This window comes from Panthera uncia, chromosome B4 (genome assembly GCF_023721935.1).
Source record: "Panthera uncia isolate 11264 chromosome B4, Puncia_PCG_1.0, whole genome shotgun sequence".
Lineage (NCBI taxonomy): Eukaryota > Metazoa > Chordata > Mammalia > Carnivora > Felidae > Panthera > Panthera uncia.
This window is the reverse complement of record NC_064809.1, coordinates 35,825,892-35,852,577: the sequence shown is the minus strand read 5'-3', so window position 1 is coordinate 35,852,577 and position 26,686 is coordinate 35,825,892. Positions and strand designations below refer to the sequence as shown.

Genomic DNA, 26,686 nt, shown 5'->3' with positions numbered 1-26,686 from the left:
CTCTCTCTGTCTCTCAGAAGTGAATAAACATTAAAAAAAATTTTTTTTAGAAAGAGGTCAAAGATGGTTGGGTTCATCAGTATTTAACATTATTCTGGGTGTGTTACATGGTACAATTAGGTAAGGAAATGTAATAAATAATATCAGTAATGGTAATGGAGAGGAAAAGGCTAATTTTTCATTATAGTGTAGATGGGAACATCAATATAAAGATGTCACCTTACCCCAGATCTGTAAATTTAATGTAATCCTACTGGGAATGATTTTCAAACATGCCTTAATGATGTTGTAGTTTATTTGCAGAAGAACAGTGTAGGAACACTTGCTTAAGCAGATCATGATACACATATTTTATTTTTATTTATTTTTTATTTTATTTTATTTTTTAATTTTTTAATGTTTATTTTTGAGAGAGAGAGAGAGAGAGAGAGAGAGAACGAGAACAAGAGCAGGCAGGGGAGGGGCAGAGAGAGAGGGAGGCACAGAAACTGAAGCAGGCTCTAGGCTCCCACCTGTCAGCCCAGCCCCACGCAGGGCTCGATCCCATGAGCCATGAGATCATGACCTGAGCTGAAGTTGGGTGCTTAACTGACTGAGCCACCCAGGTGCCCCTTTATTTTTTATTAAAAAAATTTTTTTTAATGTTTATTTTTGAGAGAGAGCGAGAGAGCGAGAGAAAGCAAGTGAGTCGGGGAGGGGCAGAGAGAGAGGGAAACATAGAATCTGAAGCAGGCTCCAGGCTCTGAGCTGTCAGCACAGAGCCCGATGTGGGGCTTGAATCCATGAACTGTGAGATCATGACCTGAGCCGAAGTCGGATGCCCAACTAACTGAGCCACCCAGGTGCCCCATGATACACGTATTTTAAACCCAGTGATCTTAAAATGTACTGGCACAACAGTGGATAGCTGGATCAATGAAACAAAATAGAAACCAGAAATAATACGGTTTTAAAAATCTTATTTTGTTTTAGAGAGAGAGAGAGCAGGGGAGCAGGGCAGGAGAGAGACTGAGTATCACAAGCAGGCTCCACACTCAGCACAGAGCCCAAAGCAGGCTCAATTCCAAAACCCCAGGACCACAACCTGAGCCAAAAATCAAGAGTCAGACACTCAACTGACTGAGCCACCCAGGCACCCCGGAAATAATACAGTTTTAAGTATATGATGGATGTTTTAAATAGTGGCCATCCATTTGGAAAACAGTTACATAGTTACATCAAATTCTAGATGAAATAAAGAGCTACTTTATAAAAAATAAAAACTAGAAGAAAATGTAAGTAAAAAGCTTTTAATATAATTTTGAGAGAGGAAAGAATCTTTCACTGCCGTAGGAAGAACCTTAAAGAATTAAATTTGTGGGGGCGCCTGGGTGGCTCAGTTGGTTGAGTGTCCGTTTCTTGATTTCAGCTCAGGTCATCATCCCAGGGTCGTGGGATCAAGCCCTACTTTGGGCTCCATGCTGAGTGTGGAGACTGCTTAAGATTCTTTCTCTCCCTTTCTCCTTCTCCCTCTTTGCCTGCCCCCCACTCATGCATGCTCTCTCTCTTTCTAAAAAAAAAAATAAATAAAAGAATTAAATTCGTGTATGTTAGAAAATACAGTTAACAAAAAGTTAAAATGATGATTTGGGGTAAAGTTTTCTAATGTATGGCTAACCTGATACATAAAGATTGTTTCTAAAACAAGAGACTACTGGCACCACTTTTCCTTTTTTATTTATTCAACAAATAACTATTGAGCCTTTGATATGTATTTGATCCTAGGATGGGCATGGGTATACATTTTTTTATGTCAGACCACATGGTCTCTGCCCTCCTAGAACTTAAAAATCTAGTGGGAGACAGTAAACTGATAATTATGGGATGTAACTACATGATTGGGTGGAGTCTAATTTTGTTGGGGAGGGGATTTCTGTAAATAGGATAAGCTCGTATGAGGAGGTGCCCCTGAGGTAAGGAGATTTGAGGAAAGACAAGGAGAAAGTCATGCTGAACATTTGGATAAAACTGTTTCATGAATAAAGGTTAAAAGTTGCGAAAGGCCTGATGGGAAGGAATTTTGAAGGAGCAACAAGGAGGCTAGAGGGCAAAAGCAAATTGTATAAGGTGAAGGCTGGCATCAGATGACAGGGTGAAGAGGTATCCAAGGACAAATCCATTCCTTTCATTCTTCAGATATTTACTGGCACTAAGCATGTACAAAGCACTAGGGAAATAGTGAACAAAACATGCCCTTTGGGAGATAAAGCACTTGCCTTCATGATCCTTGCAGGTAATGCAACAGTTATATTCAAAGTGCAAGAAAAATCCATTCCAGTATTTAACCAAGGGAATGTTAAGATCAGGTTTGCTTTTTACAATTTACTCTGGTCATGTTGAAAATAAATAGGGGAGGGAGAGTCAAGAGTGGACAAGGAAGTCTAATAACAGCTCTAATCTAGGGTAGGTGAGTGGTGACTTGAAATGACTTTTGCACATTATCGCACTAGTAGATCAAGGGAATCAAAAAGAATTGTGAGTTGGCAATACCAGGATATCCATAGGTTTTGTTATTTATTGGATTTTGTGTTCATCTTTAAAGAAAAAGAGTATTTCATCAATCCTAAGACTCACAGTTTTTCTTACTTTAGCAATATGGCATTGAGTTAAATTTTATCCTTGGCAGTATCTTACAGTCTGTCAACAAGGCAGTAGTGGTGCTGATTTGTTTGCCTGTGCATTCAGTCATAGCTTCTCAGTTTGTTACCACTGTAGTTGAGGGTGTGAGCTTTGTTGGTATTTCTCATGTTAACTTTAATTGTTCAGTATGTCATCAGTAATATCATGTGATGAATCAGCATTGACACCAGAGTTGCTGGCATGGGGAAAGTTATGAAAACAGTTCAAAATGGCATATAGTTAAAATATGGTTAAATAAGTAAAAGAGAACTCTAAGTTCTACTTTATAGTCAGTATAAAATAAAAATTCTGGATGATAAAGCTTTGTGTAATTATTTATTTGGAGGCATTTCCCCCCTTTCTTTCCAGTACATAAAACAATAGTATATATTATAATCAGTGGCATCTTAGATTTGATGAAATACTGTAACATTAAAATAGCATTCCAGTAGCATTTGTGATTAGTTTTCTATTTTGTTTATAAAAATTATTCTGTAGATAACAGATAAATAATTCCATCAAAGAAAAGCCAAAGAAGACAATAATAAATTTAAATTAAGCATTGTGTTTTCTTTATGCTAAATTACATTGTTGTGGGACTACTTATTGTTAGATTTTATATTGTTTACTGTAGTACCTTTCCTTTGATTGGTAGAATAGTGAAGACATATGGTGGACAAACATTGAACTACAGTCAAGACTTGGCTTGGTCTGTGCTTGGGGTTTGGGCATACAGAGTGTTAAAGAGCTTTACAGGTAATTCTGTTATACACCATAGTTTGAAAACCCAGTTTTGGTTCTCAGTCTGTTGGCAGAACACACCTAAGCTGACTATGGACTTTTTCGGATCTGCATACCAAACATTATCTGTTGGCCAACTAAACACATTGTTTATATACCTATATGTGCTCTCAGTTTTAAAAGTGTAAATGCTATTGTGGTAAATAAAATATAAATTTGTTTTAAAACATTAATACATTCATGCTGGTTTTTATCTCTTTAATATTTCAGTCAACAAACATTGTTAGTATAACTTCTATCATGTTGGGGTTTACAGAAATGTTTGAGGTTAAAAGTATTAATATTTGACTAGGTTCCAGCATAGGAATTCTGAATCTAACTAGTGTATCTGAGGGATGCCTGTTATCATTAGCAGTTGTAAGGTATAAGCAGAGGAGATTGAGAGAAAATGTGTCATTTGTGCCCTATTTCTATTTTGACAAGAAGATGATGTTTTCTCAGAATAAAGCCATTACTAGAGGTGGTAAAAGGGTTAAAGTACAATGGTGTCTGAGAGATACAGAAAACAGTGAGGATTCTTTCCGTTTATTCTCCCCTTCTTCTTTATTTCTGTCTCCTCTGTGTTTTGAGTACACTAAAGCCAGAACTTGTATGGAGGATTGAATCTGTAAAGGGGCCTCACAAGTAATTTGGAGCTTCTACCCTTGAACCAAGGGTGCTGGAGGCTAAAACCTGAAACTTGAAAAAAGAAATTTCAGACATAAGTACTACTTGTCAGTCACAAATACTTCTTTCTCTCAGTTGTGTAAGTAAAAGTTGACTTTTTAAAAGAAACTGCCAAAGAGAGAAAAATACGAAGATTTATTCCTAACTTGCTTGTTTTCTAACTCTAGGTTAGTTATTATTCTGGTAAACTAATGAGAGAAAATGAACATATTTTCTGTTGTTTACCACAGTTGACAGTGTAACAAGATCCAGATAATTCTACCTGTACTTTAATTGTTTTTGGATGAGTAATTTCAGGCCAATGGAGTGAAATAGAGTGAGCAAATAGAATATTCTAGTTCTTGTATTTATTTGAATAGTACATTCATTTCTATTTCCAGTCTCTTTATTAACAGTGCATGAGTCAGAGGCTTGATGTACTCAGTTGGAAAGGGGAGTTTATCAGCTCACTGACTGCAAGATGTGTTCATAATGAGTTTTAATGTGCAGGCCTCTGAATGGAAATTTGTTACGAATGATAGGTTTTCAAATGTCTTAATAGGAAAGCTTTATGCCTGTGGATGGTTTAAAATGCAGCCTAGTTCCTTAACAAAGGAGGATTTTTTGTTCAAATGGATTTCTATTTTCTTTATGTTTTGCATATGTGGTTGCTAGGATTTAAAGTAAAATTGTTATAATTTAACTTTATAAAACATTTGGAAATTGACCTTATTTGGAATTAGGTAATAGGAAAGAAGTCAGATAAAATTAATTTGTTCAGTATCTGAATTGTGAGGTATCAAGGAAATGCAGTTTTAATATTTTCAAGTAGATATAGAAACACCAAATGAGAAATGTATAGGTTATAGGATTTTATTAATCGATGAAGATTATTTACAATTAGTAGGATTCATTTTATTTTTCTATATGTACACTCATTTTATTGAATAAATATTACTAAATATCTGCTGTGTGTCCAGTTGGTCATCTTATTTACAGTGTGGAGAATAGGTTAAATGTGTGCAAACTCGAGGCTCATAGGAAGCCGGTGGATTTGTTGTTTTAGTGTAGGTGAGAAATTATTATGGCTTAAACTAACGTGTTGAGATTTTGTCCTGCATTAGTGTGTTCTGGATTTTACTGTCTTCCTTAAATGAAGTGTTGTGGATTAACTTGATCTTTATAGGACTTGCTTTTAAATTCTGTTAGAGCTGATCTAGATAGCCTTTCCTATAGAGGCCTTAATTTCTATATAGAGAATTTTGAAGATCTGGGAAGAATGAAAGGAGAGACTGGTGTTTGGCTTGAGCTACTGGGAGAGCAGTGCTGTTTAGTGAGATGGAGAAGACTTACCTCTCATCACACTCATCAGATGATTGCGACTTCTAAGACTTGGACTTTCTGGTGTCTCTGTTAAATGCCTCTGATGTTTTCTTTATTTTGGCCCTTTGGAACTAAAATTTCCTTAGCCTCATGTGAGTTCAGGTAGTTGCTCAATTCATAGCTCTCTGGGTAGTTGTTCTATCCTTAGTAGTTGTTGTTTGACGTTGTGGAGTCTTGCCCTGTGCGTACATACTTAGTATTTGGCCAAATACTCAAGGGGACCCCTGTCAAATTAGATACTGCTGCTTTTATGGCTAGCTTCCTTCTCTGTGATACTCTGCTCTGCACATTTTCACTGTCTTTAGGAGTCTTATCCATTGATCTGTCTTCTGAGCTCTGTATGACTGCTCTTTTCTGTTTGGCTTTCTCTCCTTGCATCATATTCTGAAGAGCTGGTTTGGGCCATCACATTTGTTTCTATTCTTTCAAGGATCATAGATCAGTGTGCCTTTTTCCAGTGTCTGAAAACAGTTATTTCATGCATTTTATCTAATTTTAAAATAGTTTAAAATGAGTACAACAGGAGGGTCAGTCTTCTATTCATTTTGGTCAGATCATGTTGATTTTGTAGAGAATGAGAAGTGAATGGGAAACTCGTTGAAAGATTCAAAGCAGACTAAACTCCCATGGTTTGTTGATGCTTTATCAAGACTACTCTGGTGCTCTCTTGAGAGTGGACAGAGGAAATGGAAGGAAATGAACAGCTGTTGTAGTAATGTGGGGTTAAACTGAGCTGGAAATGGAGTACAATGGAATAATTCAAGAAATATTTTGAAGATGGAGCAATCACTGCCTGCTACTGAATTTTGAACATCTGGGAAGAATGAAAGGAGACACTGGTGTTTGGCTTGAGCTACTGGAGGGTAGTGATGTTTAGTGAGATGGAGAAGACTTACCTCTCGTCACACTCATCAGATGAAGAGCTAGATTAAGGAAGGTAAAATTAAGTTTTGTTACAGATAATAAAAGTTAAATTATCTACTAGACCTCTAAATAGAGATGTCAAATGGACAGTTGGATAAAGGAGTCTTGAAATCAGAGCAGAGGACAGGCCTGGGAATTCACTAGCATTTCAATTGAATTTTAAGCAGTGTAGAAGATTAGAGAGTTTCGATGGAAAAGAGAAGAGAGTTTAGGGACTGGTCACCTGATCACTATAGTATTTAGGGGTCTAATTTTGAAGGAGGAACCTGTAAGAGAAATAGAGGAGCCCTTGGAGAAAAAGAAAAATAGGAGAGTGTGGTGTCATAATAGTCAAGAGAAAATGTGTATATAGGAGGGAGTGGCCCCACTGCTTTGAATGCCTCTGAGAGTTCTAGGAAGATGAGGACAGAAAGGGGTCCACTAGATTTGGCACCCTGGAATTCATTAGTGATATGGATGAATTGTTTGGGGAGGTCGAGAAAGAATTAATTAAAATAATTAAATTAAAGTAACAGTCTTCCATTGTGTTACTAAGGAGATCAACTTTGGGAGACTGTTGCTGTAATCCAGGCTAGAGATGATGGTTCCATAATCTCTAGGAGCGCTGAAGAGTCTGGGTTCAGAAGTTATATAGCCAAAAAATAGCCTCAAATCCATCATGTTCCTTTATTGGTTTAGTCTAGACAGTGGTGCTCCTGGTGCAGGACACAAACACGGTAGCTTGTTTGGCTGACACCACTGACACTGCTCCCTACCCTTGGAATCTCTGCCATTCCTGAGACTGGGAACTTGAGGTGGCTGTTGCCTCTGCCACTCATTGACAGAGTTGTCTCTATTCATGTCCCTGCTTCTGTTACAAGATTCTGATTCAAAGTAAGTGATGTATGTGTCTCATTGGGGAGATTAGGTCTTGTGTCTGGGCTTTAACTGCAGGAAAGGCTGGGGAAAAAAGTAGGTGGCATTTTTAACTTCTTTTGCAGAAGGACTCTTGGCTTAAAATGTAGAATCCCCAAATGTAGAAGGGAGATTAGATACCATGGCAAGAAAAAGTGATAAGTGTCCACTACAAGAATAGAAAAATATATTTTCCAGTGCATCCATGGAAAGGTAATACAGTTGACTTTTGAATAATGAGGAGGTTGGGAGCTGACCCCTATGTAGTTGAAAATCTGTGTAGAATGTCTGACTCCCCCAAAACTTAACTACTAATAATCTACTGACTGTAAGTCTTACTGATAACATAAGTGGGTGATTTACACACATTCTGTGTGTTATATGTTATTTACTGTATTCTTATAATAAATGAGCTAGAGAAAGGAAAATGTCATTAAAAAATCCTAAGAGAAAAACATTTGCAGTATTTTACTGTATTTATTAAAAAAATAAGTGGATCATTACAGTTCAAACCCTTGTTGTTCAGAGATCAACTGTAGTCGAATCTGTGGGACTGGGGAAGGGCTTCCTTGTATGATTGGTATGCACATTGTTCAACCAAACAAAAGCTTCCTGCTGATGGAGCAGATGTGGCCTAAAACTCAACCGGTGCTTCATGGTGAGGTTGCATCTACCCCAGAGGGGTTGCTATTGTCTAATTCATTTCAAGTTTCTCTGTGGGCTAGTGGAGTCCCTGGATTGGGGCAATAGAATTGAGAAGAGTTCCAAGGATGGAACTTAGAAAATGTCTGTGCTTAGGATAGGAGAAAGGGCAGAGAATAAGCATTTAGAGCTAGGATAATTCATTAATGGAAGGCAGTTAGAAATCTTAAAGATGTTCTCCCTTAACTCTCTCTGTTTTCATTTAAAAAAGTCAGCTACTACATGGAGTTCAGAAAAGATGTGGATGGACAACAGCTCTTAGATTTAGAAATAAGGAGATCCTTTTTTGATACTTTAGAGAGAGTGCTCCAATACAGGGATGAAGATGAATACTAGCTGATAATTTATTCATTTATTCAGTCTTTCCTTCATCTAGCCAAAGAGGAATGGATGTGGGGGAGAAATCATTTTTAATGATTGCTTACATGTCAGACAGTGTCTGGAATACAAAAGGCAATTTTGCCCTGAAGGAGTGTACAGGCTGGTATGTTAGAGAAGAAGATCATTCCAAATAGAGTGTACTAAGTGTTAGAGGAGGGCTGTGTAGAAGTAAGAGGAGGTGTACATAATTCAGCACATGAGAAGATTCCCTCTTTAGCTAATTCTTGAAAGTTTGGTAGCCATTCATTATTCATTCATTCATCATTCATTCTTTAAATATCTCTTAAGCACTTACTGATGTACCAGCTATTGTCCTAGGCACTTTGGATTCAACAGCGAATGAAACAAAGACCCTGGCCCTCTATGTTCTTATAGAGGCACATAACATACGTTAGAGGGTACATGCTATGGGACAAGAAAAAGTTGAGTAAAGTAGAGGGAAAAGGACATATGGGTTCTTTTTTGTGCATTTTAAGTTTTCAAATAAGGTACATTACACTAACATTAAACATTAATTTTATAATGAAAAATTTCAAGCTTACACAAAAGTAATGAGAATGGCATAATGAATCTCCATATGCCTATCACTCAGATATACCAGTTACCAAAATTTTGCCACACTTGCTTCATGTGTCCTATTTTTGCTTTTTCTTCTTTTTTTACCAAAGATTTAAAAAAAATTCCTGACACGATGTAATTTACCTCTACACACTGTAGTACGCATCTCTAAAACATAGGGACGTTTTCTTGTATAACTACAATATGATTATCACAACTCATAAACCTACTAATACAGAAGAGGCATTTGAGTCAAGACTTGAAGGACACAAAGTCCTCTCTATGAGCTCAGGAAAGAGAGTTTAGGCAGTGGGAACATCTGGTGTAAAGGTCCTAAGGAACAGGACAATGCCTAGCATATTTGAGAAACAGCAAGGAGTCCTGTGTGGCTGAAGCATGGTGACTGAGGGAAGAGTGGTAAGAGATAAGGTTTTGTAGGCCACTGTGAGGGGACTTTGACTCTGCTGTGAGTCAGACAGAGAGCCGTGACAGTTTTGAGTAGAGGACAAAATTAATTTTGTCAAAATTAATTAATTTGACAAAATTAAATTTATATTTAAAAAGGTCATTCTGGGGGTACCTGGGTGGCTCAGTCGGTTAAGCGTCTGACTTCGGCTCAGGTCACGATCTCACAGTTCGTGAGTTCGAGCCCCACGTCGGGCTCTGTGCTGACAGCTCAGAGCCTGGAGCCTGTTTCAGATTCTGTGTCTCCCTCTCTCTGACCCTCCCCCATTCATGCTCTGTCTCTCTCTGTCTCAAAAATAAATAAACGTTAAAAAAATAAAATAAAAAGGTGACTCTGGATGCTTTGTTGAGAATAGAATGTAGGGGAGAAAGATAAAGAGAGGGGGGCCTAATTAGGAGCTTGTCGTTGGATTAGAAGATATATTTTTGTTAGTGGCTCGCTCCAAATGGTCATAGTGGAAATGACAAGGAGTGCTTGCATTTCAGATATGTTTTGAAGCTAGAGTTAAATGGATTTCCTGATTGACTGACTTGAAAGAGAAAGGAAGGCATTAAGAAGATTCAGGTTTTTCACTTGAGTAAGTGGAAGGATGGAACAGCTTTTGGATCACCTCCAAGAGTTCACTCTTGGGCCTGGAGAGTTTGAGGTGTTTGTCACACATGTGGATCGAATACCTTGTTGAATATTTAAGGCTGGAGTTAGGGAGAAAAGTAGCAGAAAGCGTGGTCAGAAAGGGTGGTATGTATTAATAGTGGTTTGCACTATACTTTCAGCAGCCAGCTGGTGTGAATGTGGATGTTAAGAAGATACTGGTGTTTAAACTGGTGTTTAAACTGTTTATAATTTAGAACTTTTATCAGTTCTTTCTGTCAGTCTTTCAGAAAGAGGTAACTCAGTGAAGTGTGCAGTTCTGTTTTCTTTTTCTCAAACCATTCTTTCTGGTCAGGCAAGAATGAATAAATTAGGTGAAAGGTGCAATTAAAGTATTATACATTCCTTTTGTTATGGTTAAGTATGGTTCAGATGGAAAGTATTCATCTGTGTATTCTTGGGTCACTAGAAGTTGTCCCAGAGTATTTTGAAAATGTTGACTGATTAACTCAGAGACATTCACAAAATCTGACAGGAAATAGCCTGAGGTGGTCCAATAACTTTGCTGTAACCCTTGAAGGCCATGAATGTGATACTACTACCATCAGTTCCTTTCTTCCTGATTCTGAACTCACTAAAATTTAGATTAAAAAGAATAGCTATGTTTTTATGACATTTTATAAATTTAAATATGAACTACTTAGGAAACTTGTCCAACAGCCTTATCTTCTTTTTTCTTCCCAGTTGTTGCCCTATTGGAGAGAGATTTTCATCATAGGTAGCCAGGTTGTTACTCTGGTGTGTATGTTATGGAAAGGATGTGGTTAACACAAATGCTAAAAGCTACTAAAAGCAGCTTTGTGCAATGCAGACTGATTGTGACTACCTTTATTTCTCCTTTGAAAAAAGACTATTTCTAATCTTCCTTTTGGATTGTTTGGAGTTCTGATTTGTATATCTTAGAGTCATGTGGAGGATTGATACACCAATCTCGGGTTGTGGTGTAGTTTTCATCTGTTGTTCTAATGTCATCTCTGTGACTAAATTTAAATAACTAGGTGTTCGAGATGGGGACTCTTTGTGCCTGTGTATTTGACCCACATACCTCCCTAGCCTTCTCTGATCTGCTGGGAAAGGTCTGGTAGACAGGGATCAAAGTGTCACACGGGACTGGGGTTATCATCTGTTTTACTCAATTATTCCCTCTTCCCTGTCCTTCCCTACCCTCCCCATGAGCAAAAATAAGAGTGAAAAGGAGACACTTACTCTCTTTTGCTTCTCTTGTATAGGAGATGCATCGGAGATTTGAGAATGCTCCTGATTCTGCCAAAACAAAAGCTCTGCAAACTGTTATTGAAATGAAGGTAAGAGTCTCCAAAGAAGCTTATGAGTCAGTTTACACTTTGAAGTGATTACATACTTTCATGTGTGAGTTTTAGAAAGTGGTATGTAACAATATTTTGCTTATTTTGTAGATTTAAGAAGAAATAGTAAGACAATGAAAAGACACTTTAAAAGAACTTTGGTTTTATTCCCTTTTAGTTATAGATCATAAGTCAGATGGGACCAAAAAGTTGTCCAGAATTCCTTTAAATCGGCTGTGTTTAAGCCTTTTGATCTCAGGACCCTTTTATTCTTTTAAAATGACAAGCTCATTCATTTATTTTTAGAAAATGTCTGCCTAATATTAACTCTAGTAACCATAGTTTGTCAATTGTTCTTTCATGTAAAAATGATGTTCCATGAAAAAACTACCTAATTCAGCTTGCAATTCAAAGAGGCACACAAGTGCTATTCTAAGGAACTACTATCATACTTCAATGTGCAGAAATGCCTAGCTCCTTCCCATTTCATCACACAGAATATTAAAAAGATGTGTTCCTAAGGTTTGAGATTAATTAAAAGTAATAATTTTTACTGCTTCATTAAGGACATTCTCAAAGGAAGCAGTCTTTTTAAAAAAATTTTTAAGTAGGCTCCACACCCAGCATGGAGTGCAGTGTGGAGCTTGAACTCATGACCCTGAGATCAAGACCTGAGCTGAGATCAAGAGTTGGACGCCTAACTGACTGAGCCACCCAGGCATCCCCCAAAGGAAGTAGTCTTTTAAAATTTTTATTTCTTGAGGCTCCTGGCTAGCTCAGTTGGTGGAGCATGCGACTCTTGACCTTGAGGTCGTGAGATACCTCGAGGTCATGAGTTTAAGCCCTACATTTGGCCTAGAGCTTACTTAAAAAAAAAAAAACAAAAAACAAAAAACTTTTTTTAATAAATTTTTTTTTTCTGTGAGTACCCGATACTGAAGAGTGCAGTCACTGCTAGCGTGGTTTGGTGCTATTGCCTGTTGTCTTAAGACACAAGCAGTTTTTTCCCACCATTGCTTTTATACCTGAAGTGCAAATGGTAACATAGTGGAGAGGGCAAATCAAATCATGGTATTATTATGAAAATAGTTTTGACTATGCAGACTTCTTGAAAAGGTCTGGGGGGACCCAGAACATAGAACATGGACCATGCTTTGTAAACCTCTGCTTTAAGTTAATGAATAGGTAGAAATCTTTAGGCTTTATGTTAGGTTGATTAAGAGCTTGTCTTCTTAAATTCCTTAGATTCAAAATTTGGCTTTACTTGAATCAGTTGTATGACAATAGAGCAAGTAATTCCTAACCTCTCTATGCCTCAATTTCTTTATGGCTAGAAGGCGATAGTAATAGTATGTATCCCATAGGTTGTTTTGAGGTTTAAATTAGTTATAGCAAGTAAAACACTTTGAATACTACCTGGCATATAGTAAACTGTTAGCTGCTGCTCCTGTTACTATTTTTATGAAAAACATTCTTTTTTTTTTAAACAACATACTCTTTCTTACAAAAGCTGAAAGACTTATAGGTAAGTCTTAGCTTCTTCATATTCCCTAAATCTTAGCTTCTTCCTATTCCCTAAAAAGTTTGACACTGTTTTTGTTTTGTGGGCCTTTATTCAATAGTTGTTGGTATGACAAGAATATTTAGTTATTAGTATATAGTTTTATGTAGAGAGATGCTTAAGTACGGTTGTAAGAATTTCTCTCTGAATTTAAATGATTTCATTCTAAAATTTTGTTTATTTGTGTGTATTTTTATTTCCAGTGGGGAAAGATTTACCAAACAAATTCTGAATTAGTGGAATTCTGGGTTCTTTGTAGTTAGGCAATTAGTAAGTAGTCTTGAACATAATCTTGTAAAGAGTCTTTAGAAAGGTTCAATTGTATGTTCTTATTTCCCACAAATCTATTTGTATGTTTTATTTCCTGAGCCCTGTTGAAAAGTAAGAATAAAACACATGAATATACCTATGTTTCCAAAATTCTTTTACTTGCCTTTTGATAGAATGGGGAAGTGTAATAATTAACAGGCAGTGGAGCTATTTTAAGTTGTGTTAACTTTCGGCCATTCTGTTAAGAAAGCCTGAGATAATGGTGGCCCAGTTGGGTCAGGTGGATGCTATCCTGAAATCACAGCTGAAATAGTTGAGTTGCTGAGAGTGTGGCATGATCCTGAGAGAATTATGAAGATCTAGAATAGTCTTGGGGGGAAATGGGAAAAGAAGATGATTGATAGACAGTAAAAGAGCCCAACTATCTTCAAGGTGATGTAGTTTTCTTTTTTCTCTCTTCCGCCTTTTCTTCCTCCTCTTCCTCCTATCTTTGCCTTCACCTTCCTTCTCTTGCTTTCTTCCCTCCTTCCATCTTCTCCTTCTCCACTTCCCCTTCTGCTTCCTCCTCCTCTAATTTTTTTCCTTTTTCCTTTCGCAGTGGAGGAACAGGGAAGAATTACTGTACTGCTATAGGTTACAGTTTTGCTAGGTAGATAATGGCAGAATTATTGGAATGCACATGAATTGAGGATGATGGTGAGAGAGGAGTTTGCATGATCAGTCCAAGAATGTAGTGTGGATAGAAAGGAAGAGAATTCAGACTGTACTGACAGGTTGGGAGAAAATGTGACCATTAGTGAGGTGAAGATCTCTGTGAGGTTGAGGAATGGCAAATAGAGGATGATGGTGCACTAGGCCTGGGGAGAAGCCTGCAATAGGCCTGGGTGATGATAGGATCCAGAGGGTAGTCCTGTCGACTGGATAGCTGAAGTGGACTGGTGGTTGAGGTCATTGAAATTCAGACATTGAAATCCTAGGATGATGGCAAGAGTGGCATTTGAAGGGAAGATTGATTGTGAGCCAGGTGCCAAAGACGTTTTTCTAATGGCCAAGAGGGATGGGGAAGTAGTGAGGAGGGGGTAGAGTGAAAAGGAGTATGAGCTGTAAAATAAAGGGAGCAGCATTGAGGAACTGGGAGGTTGCCTATACTTTTTCCCCTGCTCCTTTCTGGTACTGGGGGATTAGTGACCCTCATTGGAGAGAGTTCAGGGAAATTACATCCTTTTGGAAAGCCAGGCTTTACTTGGGGTAGGGAGACAACTTTTGCAAAAGAAAAAGTGAGGATTTGGGAAATTTAGCAAGCAACAGGGGATTTCAATAGGTTAGTGGAATTGGCTGATTAATGATGGGGAGACCCAGAGCTGGGGAAGTACAGAGTCGTAAGATGAAAAGGAATTTATTTACTTAGTTATTATACATTGTAGGAGTAAGAAACCTTGTTAGAAGGACTGTTCTCAAATAAACCCAGTCTCAGTCTGATTGAGTTGGTGCTAGAATTAGTTGAGCATATCAGATACTACTTTTCTGTCCTGATTTCAGCGAGTAGCCTGCCATGTCTCTTATCTGGGCAGTCAGTGCCTTCTTCGTGACTTTCAGTTACAGTTTGGTCCCTTTTGGGGAGGAACTTTTATGGGACATGATTTGGTAGTGAGGGTGCTGATTTGGTCAAGAGCTGCCCATGTGTTTGTGTTGGAGTTAGAGGAGAAAATGGATAATGTGTCTTGGGGGCCTTATGGCGGCTTTGTAGAGTTAGAGGCTGTCTGTGTGATGTGTGGAGCTTGAGTTGATTGCTGGAGGTGATTTTGTCTTGTGTGAAGCACCAGTGATGCTAGAAATACACTCCTTCTTTCCACTGGCTCCCTTTCATTATCCATCTTCCCCTCCCAAAACTAATGTCAGAGGTAAACCACATTTCATTTGCAGGTTAGTCGCATGCGTATGCCTAGTATTTCAGTTATTATTCTTTTTTTTTTTTAAGTTTATTTGTTTTGGGGGGGGCAGAGAGAAAGGGAGAGAGAATCACTCTGTGCTGTCAGCATGGAGCCTGATGTGGGGCTTGGTCCCACAAACTGTGAGTTCAGGACCTGAGCCAAAATCAAGAGCTGGATGCTCAACCGACTGGGCCACCCAGGTGCTTCTTTAGTTATTCTTAAGGGACTACATCCTGATCTTTCTAGGAAGATTTATAATAATGTTAAAGGTGAATTTTCAGATAGTGCAATTGAAATAGTTTACAGGCATACCTCGTTTTATTGCTTCACTTTATTGTGTTTTGCAGAAACTGTATTTTTTACAAATTGAAGGTTTATGGCACCCCTGCATCAAGCAGGTCTTTTGGCACTGTTTTTCCAATAGCATTTGCTTACTTCGTGTCTCTGTGTCACATTTTAGTAATTCTCTCAATATTTCAAACTTCTTCATTACTGTTCTGGTGATCTGTGATCAGTGGTCTTTGATATTACTACTGAATGTTTTGGGGTGCCACAAACTGTGCACATATAAGATGGCAAACTTGAGAAATGTGTTCATTCTGCCTATTCCACTGACCTGCTGTTCGCCCGTCTCTCTCCCTCTCCTTGGGCCTCCCTAGTCCCTGAGACACAACGATACTGAAATTAGGCCAAATAATAACCCTGCAGTGGTCTCTGAGTGTTCAAGTGAAAAGAGGCTCATATCTCTCACTTTAAATCAAAAGCTAGAAATGATTAAGCTTAGTGAGAAAGGCATGTCCAAAGCTGAGATAGCTTGAAAGCCAGACCTCTTGCACCAAACAGCCAAATTGTGAATGCAGAGGAAAAGTTCTTGAAGGAAACGAAAGGTTCTACTCTAGTGAACACACGAATGATAAGAAAGTTAAACAACCTTATTGCTCATATGGAGAAAGTATTAGTGGTCTGGATAGAAGATAAAACCAGCTACAATGTTCACTTAAGCCAAAGCCTAATCCAGCACAAGGCTCTAAGTCTCTTCAGTTCTGTGAAGGGTGAAAGAGGTGAGGAAGCTGCAGAAGAAAAGTTTGAACCAACAGAGGTTGGTTCATGAGGTTTAAGGAAAGAAGCCATTTCCATAACATAAAAGTGCAAGGTAAAAAAAAAGAGCAGGTACTGATGGAGAAGGTGTAGCAAATTATCCAGAAGACCTAGTTAAGATCATTGATAAAGGTGACTCCACTAAACAACAGATTTTCAATGTAAATGAAACAACTTCCTTTTTTTTATTGTTAATTAAAAAATTGTTAATGCTTATTTATTTTGAGAGAGAGAGCGAGAGCAAGAGCGAGAGAGCGCACAAGCAGAGGAGGGACAGGGAGAGAGGGAGACACAGAATCTGAAGCAGGCTCCAGGCTCTGAGCTGTCAGCACAGAGCCTGACGCAGAGCCCAAACCCACAAACTGTGAGATCATGACCTGAGCCGAAGTCAAATGCTTAACCAACTGAGCCACCCAGGCACCCCTATATGAAACAGCTTTCTATTGGAAGAAGAAACCATTTAGGACTTTCATAGCTAGAGGAGAAGTCAGTATCTGGCTTCAAAGCTTCAAAAGATAGGCTGGCTCTCTTGTTAGGGGCTAACTCAGCCGGTGACATTTAAGTTGAAGCCAGTGCTCATTTATCATTCCAAAAACTCCGAGGGCCTTAAGAATTATGCTGATTCTACTCTGGCTGTGCTCTGTAAACAAAGCCTAGATGGCAGCGCATCTGTTTGCAGCATAGTTTACTGAATATTTTAAGCCCGCTTGTTGGGACCTACTACAGAGAGAAAGATTGCCTTAAAAATATGGCTGTTCAATTGACAATGCACCTGCTCACTGAAGAGCTCTAATGGAGATGTACAAAGAGATTATTGTTGTTTGCATGCATACTGACAAAATATTCATTCTGCAGCCCATGGATCAGGGAGTCATTTTGACTTTCAGGTATTATTATTTAAGAAATATATTTGTGAGGCTACAGCTGCCATAGATAGTGATTCCTATGAAAGATCTGGGCCACGTAAATTGAAAACCTTATGGAAAGGATTTGCCATTCCTGATGCCAGTAAGAACATTTGTGATTCATGGGAAGAAGTAAAAATATCAACCTGAACAGGAGTTTGGAAGAAGTTGATTCCAACCCTCTTGGATGACTGTGAGGGGTCCAAAACTTCAGTGGAAGAAGAGCTGCAAACGGAGTAGATATAGCAAGAGAACTAGAATCAGAAGTGGAGCATGAAGATGTGACTGAGTTTATTGAATCTTATGCTAAAACTTGAACATATGAGGAGTAGCTTCTTATAGAGGAGCAAAGTGAGTGGTTTCTTAAGATGGACTCTACTAGTGAAGATTGTTGAAATGACAACCAAGTATTTAGAATATTACATAATCTTAGTTGATAAAGTAGCCGCAGGGTTTGAGAGGGTGGACTCCATTAAATTTTTTTTAAATGTTTATTATTTAAAAACATTTTTTTTAATGTTTATTTTTTGAGAGAGAGAGAGAGTGTGAACAGGGGAGGGGCAAAGAAAGAGGGAAACACAGAATCCGGAGCAGGCTCCAGGCTCTGAGCTGTCAGCACAGAGCCTGATGTGGGGCTCGAACCCACGAATTGTGAGATCATGACCTGAGCCAAAGTCGGATGCCCAGCCAACTGAGCCACCCAGGCGCCCGTATACTCTCAACTTTAAACAAAAGGGTGCAGACTGGAGGAGGAGACAGAGGAAAAATCATATTATAGGTACGAGCTATCTTCCTTTCACCTAAGTGGCCATAAAGGATATATTAATTTAGAAGCAAGACACCAGTTGCTAGACAGCAGTTTTCCTGCATATTTATCTTTATTAAATTCAACATCTGTAAAGACTGAGATTTTCAACTTCTCTGATTCTTTGTGAATAATGTCTAAATCTTCCATTGTCTTCAGGATTCAAAAATTTCCTCTATGGAGCGTGGACTCCGAGACTTGGAAGAGGAAATTCAAATGCTGAAATCAAATGGAGCCTTGAGTACTGAAGAACGGGAGGAAGAAATGAAACAAATGGAGGTCTATCGGAGCCATTCTAAATTTATGAAAAATAAGGTAATGGTGTGTGATACTGTAGTTTTTAAAAGAGGTTTGAGAAGTTGATACATATTTCTGTTTCCTTAGTGATGATGAAGAGCTTCACATTGTTTTATCAAACTTCAGGGAAGAAGACTTATAATTCTTTCGAATTGAACTTTCCCAGAATTAAAGTTAGAATTACTGATAAATAGTTATTTCAAGTTTTCCCTTAAAAGAAAATTATTCATCGTATAATGCTGATATGTATTGTCACAGTTTAACATTTATATCTGTTAGTACTTCAGAGGTGATTCAATAAATTCCATCAAATTGAGTTTTTCTCAGAACATGAGACACCAAGTTCTTTACCTCTTGTGTAGTTGTATTTTAATAGTCAAACCCTGAGAGGCTGAACCCAGTCCCCCTACCTTTTTTTTTTTTTTTTTCCCTGAAATGGCTTAAATCATGTTTTCCCTTCAAATACAGTTACATAAAAAGGAAGGCCCTTTGGTCCGTTCCCTAGAAAAGATCCATTTGTATCAGGTTTATTGTTTCCCATGTGTACTTCTGATAGATATATCTATAGTAGGATACCTACCAGAGAGACATGTCAGTTCATATGTATTAACTAGGCACAATATTTTTTCCTTAGATCCAAAGCCATTTAGTTTGATTCTATACCTATTTAGGCAAATTGGAAGATCTAGTTTATTATGGCTATCAATTTGCTAGGTTTGTTTTGGTTTAATTAAAAATCTAATTGTGATGATAAAATATTAGCTAGAAAATAAATACCTCCTGCATCCCAATTGTATTAGTTCGCCAGTTTCTCAGAACAGAAAACTATAAAGGAATGATACACCATTATTCTAACTCCCTCTCTGGTTTCTAGTTTCTTGCTGTGGTATCCATACCTGGCATAAAAGTCTGTAAAATATTCCTTTATTATTTTAAGAATCTGTTATCAGTGACTATTGACAATTTATGTTAATTTTAGAACTTAACAATTCACATATCCAACTTTCTGTTAGTTTGTATTTTTCACGCTAATTTGAGAACAAAATATGCTACAGTATAATTTCTGCTTTCCATTTGCTGATGGGCACATTTGAGTCCATTTAAAAAATCCTGTGAATGAAAATAGAGAATCATCTAGGGTGCTTTGAAGAGGGAATTAAGGGAACAGATTTGATTGTGTTATTTAAATTATTGTCATTTCCAGTTACTGCTCTGGCTGAAAAGCAGATAATACCTAAATTGACACATAAGTGAAAAAGAATAACAATGTCGTGACAGGTAGAACAACTGAAGGAGGAGCTAAGTTCGAAAGAGGCTCAAGGGGAGGAGCTGAAAAAGAGAGCGGCTGGTCTTCAGGCTGAGGTCTTTGCCGTAAGATTTACTCTTTGTGAGCAGTGATCCCACAGTGGGACCCTGCTGGCTCTGGCTTCTGGGTGGCTTATACTTTCATTCTCTTTGGTTGGCAGCTTTGCCCAATACTAGCACTAACCAGCCTGCTCTGCTCTTTAACCGACTCATGTTCACCAGTTTGACCCATATGTCACTTTGTGTGCAGTGAGCCTTCACATGTTCTGGAAGCCCTATATCTGGTTCTTTATTGTTGCTTTTGTCACTGTATGGATTGTACTTCAAAATTTGTTTTTTCTTAAGTCCTTTCCTTTTGTAGATACTTGCTGTTTATATGAATGATGATCTCTCTTCTTTGGTATAAGAATATGTAGATATTCTAGGTTGTAGTGTTTATCTGAATTTAAAATTCTTTTTTTTAAAAGTGAGGTATAATTGATACATGTACAACATAATGATTTGAGATCTGTCTATCTATCTGACCTCTACAGTAAGTCTAGTTAACATCCTACATAGTACCCATGCATAGTTACAATTTTATTTTCTTCTTGTGATGAGAACTTTTAATATCGACTCTCGTAGAATTTGAAATTCTTGAGTAAAGTGCTTTAACTTCATATGTATTATCTTTAAGTCACCATTAGGTGATTTTACAACAGATGTTACTTTTTTTAGAACAGATATATAGAAAGTGATTTGCTTAGAGTTATCTAGTAAATTAGAATTAGCATGAAACATACTTTAAGTGTCTAAATCTAGTTTAATCTTCTGTTTAAAGAACTTAAATTCCATTTCAAAATACAATAAAAAAATAATAAAGTAGCTAACATGTAAGTAAGCATTTATAACCTGCTAAGGTAGGTATATTATCACCCCCAAATTATAGATGAGGAAACTGAGGTAACAGAGTGGTGCTTAGGAAATATAACTAGTGCCTGAAACCAGTATCGCACTGTATGTTAACTAAAATTTAAATTAAAAAAAAATATATAGTTAGTAAGGGGCAGAGTTTGGTTTTTATGTAAGCAGTCTGATTCCAGAACCCGTGCTGGTAAGCTCTTCAGTCTACTTACTGCTCTGTGGCTAGGCCATGTGCACATATGTCACACAAATGTCAGGAAAAACTGCTCCTGAAAGTAATTGTGGGATAAGACAGGAATGCAGCATTATTAAAACAAAACCAAACAAAACAAAACTTGTGCTAATTTGATATTTTTGCTATTTATGGACCACTTTATAATACAGATCATAAAGTGACATATTTTGTCTAAAAGGGACTAATTTGGTTTTGGTTTACAGTAACTGTATTATCTAGAGGAGTAGTTGATCTATAACTTTACTTTTTTTTTTCCTTACCTATTATAAATATTTCTTTGTTATACCAAACAACAGGATAAGCACATTCCATACATTATTTTATTTAATGTCTAAATACAGTAACATTAGTTTACTTGCTCCATTTTACTGATTAGGAAAACAAGACTTAGAGAGGTAATTACTCAAAGACACACTTATCCTCAGGTGTGATTGCAAAGCCTTGTGCTCCTAACTTTTATGGAAAATGTGTGCTTCTAAACTCTGCTTTCCATTTAGAATATTTTCTTCCTTTTTCATTCTTTATGGTCAATATAGTAATATTTGAAGATTATTTAAAAATGTAGATGCTGAGGAAACAAGGATTTTATATTTATTTTTAATCACATGATTGGAAGTAGTTGGAAATTTGAGTAATCTTTAAGCCGTAATAGTTCTTTAGCCGAGGAAGTGATAAAATTTTAAACATTTCTCCTAATCAATTCATACCATAAGTGTATTTTTAGTGCAACCTGTATGTTAAGGATAGAAAAATACTAATATGTGTTTTTTGTTAGGAAAGGGATGTCATGAAAGATGCCACAGCATTACAGTATGTGGTAACTCAGGGTACATCTGTATATTACAGGATGAAGATAGCTGCCATTTACAATTATCTTCCACTGACATTCTTAGTATCCTATAGTAGTTTGCATACAATAAACATATAGAAATATTTGTTGAATGAATGAATAATTAATTAAATCTGCAAATAGAATTTTCATGCATATGAGAAAAGGCTTGTCTTGTTGCTAAGCAAGAAGAGTAAATTAGAAATTAATTTTTAGTGCTCCTTAAAGTCTAATTTTAATTTATTTTTTATTTTTAAAATATTTTTATTTATTTTTGAGAGAGAGAGAGAGAGACAAAGCATGAGCAGGGGAGGGGCAGAGAGAGAGAGAGAGAGACATAGAATCTGAAGCAGGCCCCAGGCTCTGAGCTGTCAGCACAGAGCTTGACATGGAGCTCAAATTCATGAACTGCAAAATCATGATCTGGGTTGAAGTCAGTCACTTAACTACCTGAGCCACCCAGGCGTCCCAAAAGTCTAATTTTAATTAAAGTAATATTTATTTCACACTTCCTCATGTGAAATTGTTCTCAAAATTGTCCTTTATACCTCAGATTATTATAGTACAGATTCTGTAGATGTAAAAAAATACAAAGTACTTTTCGTTTCATCAGTAATGCTGAAATAAATTATGGACTTCTTACGGGATTTATACTTCTGGTCATTAATCTGTTAGTGCACAGCTAGCTACCTTGCTAGGCACTAGACAGAATGTAAAAGCAATTCTGATTTTTGTTTATTTGTTGTACATTTACAATAAGAGCCTATTTAGAAAATTCTTAGATGTAAATGAGATGTTTGAAATAAAAATTTTTTAAAGTTAAGATGAGAAATTTATGGGAGAATGAATGGATGCCTCTTATGGATTTTGTCAGATAATTCAGATTCAAATTACACATGTAGATTCTTATGGCTGAGCTTTTATGCATTTAAGTCATATACTTTTATCCACCTAGTTCATACGACATGTTGTAGATGATAGAACTTTGTTGGTGGAATCTTTTTTTAGGTCAGTATCTCTAACTCCTCAAAATTATGTGATTTCTAAAAGGCACGGGTTTATAATGCCTTAAAACACTAATGGTGGCTTTTTAAGATAAGGATTTTATGTAAACTTTTGTTTGTGAATGAAAAAATAAAAAGTATACTAGCAGCAGCTTTCAAATTTCGCTTTAAATGGCAATGCTAGGAGGTTTTCTTTTTTCCTTCTGTTTTACATCTACACTAATCCTGCTTTATGTTTTAAGAGGTCTGACTTAATAAAATGAAAACTGATCAGCACAATAGTATTCAGGTGCTTCCTGCTATCTCATAGTAGTCTAATTGGGATTTTTCTCTGTCTATTCTTTTTCTAAGAGATTTTGAAGAGTATTTAGGAAATACAATAATTGAAAACTGGGATATCCCTATTTGTTGAAAACCTGTTTTTTTTTGTTTTTGTTTTTTTTTGTTGTTGTTGTTGTTTTTTGTGGTGGGTGGTTATCCAAGATTAGGTGATACAAAAAGATAAATTGTGTTTTGTCATAAAACTAATGCTATAGTTAGTATTTTGTGACTCAGATCTGTCAAAAAGATTCAGATCAGAGGTGATTGTTTCATTTCTTTTTTACTTACAATGTTCTGTTTTTTCCTCTAGATTGGTCAGGTGAAGCAGGAGCTGTCCAGAAAGGACACAGAACTACTAGCCCTACAGACAAAGCTAGAAACACTCACAAACCAGTTTTCAGACAGTAAGCAACACATTGAAGTGCTGAAGGAGTCCTTGACTGCTAAAGAACAAAGGGCTGCCATCCTACAGACCGAGGTAAAATGAATTCTGGAATTTTCAGGGAGCCAATTCCTTGGCACCTTTCACGTGCCAATTCCTTGGCACCTTTACCTGTGCTGTTTTTGTTAGATTTGGGAGATATGAATAATGTAATGATTAATTCTTTAGCAGTGTGATCAGTTACTGTAGTAAAAATGTAACTATCTTGTTTCAGTTCTTAGATCTAATAAATTAAATCTGGTGCAGTTTGTGTATGTTTTTAATTCTTTAGACGTTCCCTAAGTTTGTGCTTCTAACATTATGAAATGTAACGGTGGTTGTTAAAAAGAAATCTAAATGAGTATTTTGTTCTGACCCATGTGAATTTTCTAGTCGTGAATGACAGTGACCTTGGTTACCCTGTGTTTAGATTATTAAGTGTTCTTAATTTTTGATATAATGAATAGCTTTATGTAGGCAAACTGCAGAATCTAGAAGTGTTTTAGATAGATCTTGTTTTGAATCATAGATTGTTAGATGATGTGCCTTCGTATCCTGTGTGAAAATTGTTATTATTTTTAGAGATCTTAGATTATTCAGTTTTTCAGCCCTGATTTTAGGTAGGAATACCGTAAATAATTCCATACAGATGAGAATCTGTCATAATTGTAATGATCAAAGAGAAGGAATTCATGATGTTATTTTGATTTACTATCTTAAATATTTTTTTAAAGATATAGTGAAATAGGGAATTTAGGTAGAAATAGGTAAGTAGTTCTGCTTTATAGAAGAAAAGGCATACAATGTGGATTAGTTTTTTTCTTTTCATTTAAAGAACCAGATAAGTAAATAAGGGCATAGTTAGAGAAAAGGGAAAAGAGGAATTAGGAGTAAAAAGAAGGTATAAAAACATAGACCCAGAAGATTGAGAATCTTCAAGTGAGGAGGAATGGGTAAATGGCCAAAACTCTTTCATGTAATATTTTATTTTTGTACAGTTTGGGACTTTGCTGAAAATGAGGGATTTGGATGATATGTTTGTAATTTTCCTTATAACCTATACTGTTTCTATTTCAGTCATGTCTCATGTTATCATGATAACTTCATTTTCCCTCACAGGGATATTTTGGATAAAATTAGATTTTGGCTGCAGGGCCATAGTTTGAAATTCAGCTTTACCACTTATTCTCAGGTACATGATCCTGGGTTATTTAACTTCATTGTGCCTCACTTTCCCCACATCTGTAAGATGACAAGAGTAGGAGTGTCTGCCTCATCAGCCTAGTGCCTGGCACGCAATAAAATCTTTGTCTATTCGTTATTGTCATCATTATAGCTATTGTAATAAAATCAGCTAATATATAATCTCTGAAAATATTAAGAGAACACAGTTGGTTTTCTCTTCATTGGCATAAAGTTTGTTTAAAAGATATGCAATTTCATATGTTTATTTAGCTAATTTTATGTTCATCCAGGGAATTACAAATATAAAATTATCTGGAAAATGTTACCTGCAAAATTACTAATGGCTTTATTAGAATTTTTCACCCCAGTAACTGGTGTGCATGCAGTACTGCAAAAAGGTCAGAAGAGGGTGCCAGTGTTTTAGAGGTGAGCCTATGTCCAAGTTTACTACTGTGATAGCATTGGCTGGTGGTGGCAGGTGTGTGAATCAGAGAACCAGGCAGTTGGTTAATGATAATGCAAACATTTAAAAGCTTGTCACAGTCGATAATAAATTACTTTTTCCTCTTGGCAATCCATCCTTTTCTTTGTACCCCTCTCAAATAATGTTCTTATTCGCTAGGTCTCACACAGATGGGCTTGTGATTGATTTCTTGTACCATAGAGACTAAAGACTATTTGTGGTCATTCTTGAATGGTTCTTATATTTGTTTTTAGCCATTATGGAAGTAACTGAGTTTCAGTGATTACCCCTGTAAGTTACTAGGACAAATTGCTCAAATATGACTATCTCATCCAAAAGGATGACAGTGTAAAAGCTAATGTCCTTTTGAATCTAGGATGATTATATGAATGTGATATGCCTATTTGTTAGCATGTACTTTTTTTCTCAAATTACTTTGGTGACATTTGACCAGGGTCACTTTTTCCAAAGCATCTTTCTCATGAGAGCCCAATAAAAGGCAGTTTGAACCAGCTCTTTGAACAAATTCTCATATATTTTCTGTAATTTGCTCTTAACTGATCTAGTTCTCATTTCTTCAGCTGTCTTGGACTTTGATCTAATGCTCACATCACTAAGCGTGTGTGAAAAAGAACATGGATCAAGGAGTTTTTAAAAATCCTTAAAGTGGGGCGCCTGGGTGGCGCAGTCGGTTAAGCGTCCGACTTCAGCCAGGTCACGATCTCGCGGTCCGTGAGTTCGAGCCCCGCGTCGGGCTCTGGGCTGATGGCTCAGAGCCTGGAGCCTGTTTCCGATTCTGTGTCTCCCTCTCTCTGCCCCTCCCCCGTTCATGCTCTGTCTGTCTCTCTCTGTCCCAAAAATAAATAAAACACGTTGAAAAATTAAAAAAAAAAAAAAATCCTTAAAGTAAAATGGGGATATGGGAAAGGACCTGATTTTTTTCTTTTCTTTTTTTTTTTTTCCTGTTCATGGTCCAGGGAATGAGGCCCTCTTGTGATGGGCAGTGTACAATATATATAGTATCTCTGGAATTGCTCCTGTTTTATGAACATCTCTTCTAATCTGTTAACCTTCACAGAAGTGGTCTGGATCTAGTAACATAGTGGTTAAAACCATGGGCTTTGGAGTCAGACCTAAATTTGAAATGCAACTGTCTGTGTTCATTAGTTATGTGATGTTGGATGAATTACTTTACCTCTTTAATCCTTTATTTCCTCATCTGTAAATGAGGATAATGATAGTACCAGCTTCCTAAGGTTTTTGTGGCTAGAATAGATGTTTAATTATGTAGCTCTCCTCTGAATTTAGAGGGAATTATTAAATGCCAGTGGATTTCAAATATTTTTAAATATTTATAAGCACTTTTATTTGATCTCTGTTGTTTTATGTGATCCTCACATTAATGGTATGGATTAGGTAAGATAAGGATTGTTGTTTTTATTGTTGAGAGTTACATGAAGTTTTAAATTAGCACATTACTTTTGATTGGCACTTGGGGCCACTCTCACTAATACCCTGGGACTTTCAGGAAATTATAATATAATATTTTCAATAAATTTTCTATTTTATGCCCACTTTCTTGTTTCTAAGTCTTGATGACATACCGTGGACTTTACAATGAATTTATTTTGTTTGAGTTCTCAATGAGCAGAGCTGATTTTATCAGTATGTTAAAATAATGGAAGCCTTATTGCCTCAAAGCAGTACAATTTTTTTGTTTTCCAGAACATTTAATTTTAGAATTCTATTTATTTTTTATTTTTTTAATGTTTATTTTGAGAGAGAG

The 26,686-nt window shown here is 36.8% G+C and overlaps 1 protein-coding gene across 5 annotated transcripts in view; it reads left to right on the top strand.

Annotated features, from left to right (window-relative positions):
• ERC1 (ELKS/RAB6-interacting/CAST family member 1) overlaps positions 1-26,686 on the top strand; it is a 511,095-nt gene that overhangs the window by 101,087 nt on the left and 383,322 nt on the right. For 4 of the 5 annotated variants that reach the window (XM_049627032.1, XM_049627029.1, XM_049627028.1 and 1 more), the window contains exons 4-7: positions 11,293-11,367; positions 18,097-18,252; positions 19,513-19,596; positions 23,142-23,309. In XM_049627032.1, coding sequence (XP_049482989.1) covers positions 11,293-11,367; positions 18,097-18,252; positions 19,513-19,596; positions 23,142-23,309 — 483 coding nt within the window. The remainder of the gene's footprint in view (positions 1-11,292; positions 11,368-18,096; positions 18,253-19,512; positions 19,597-23,141; positions 23,310-26,686) is intronic. The other variant, XM_049627031.1, reaches the window with a different exon arrangement.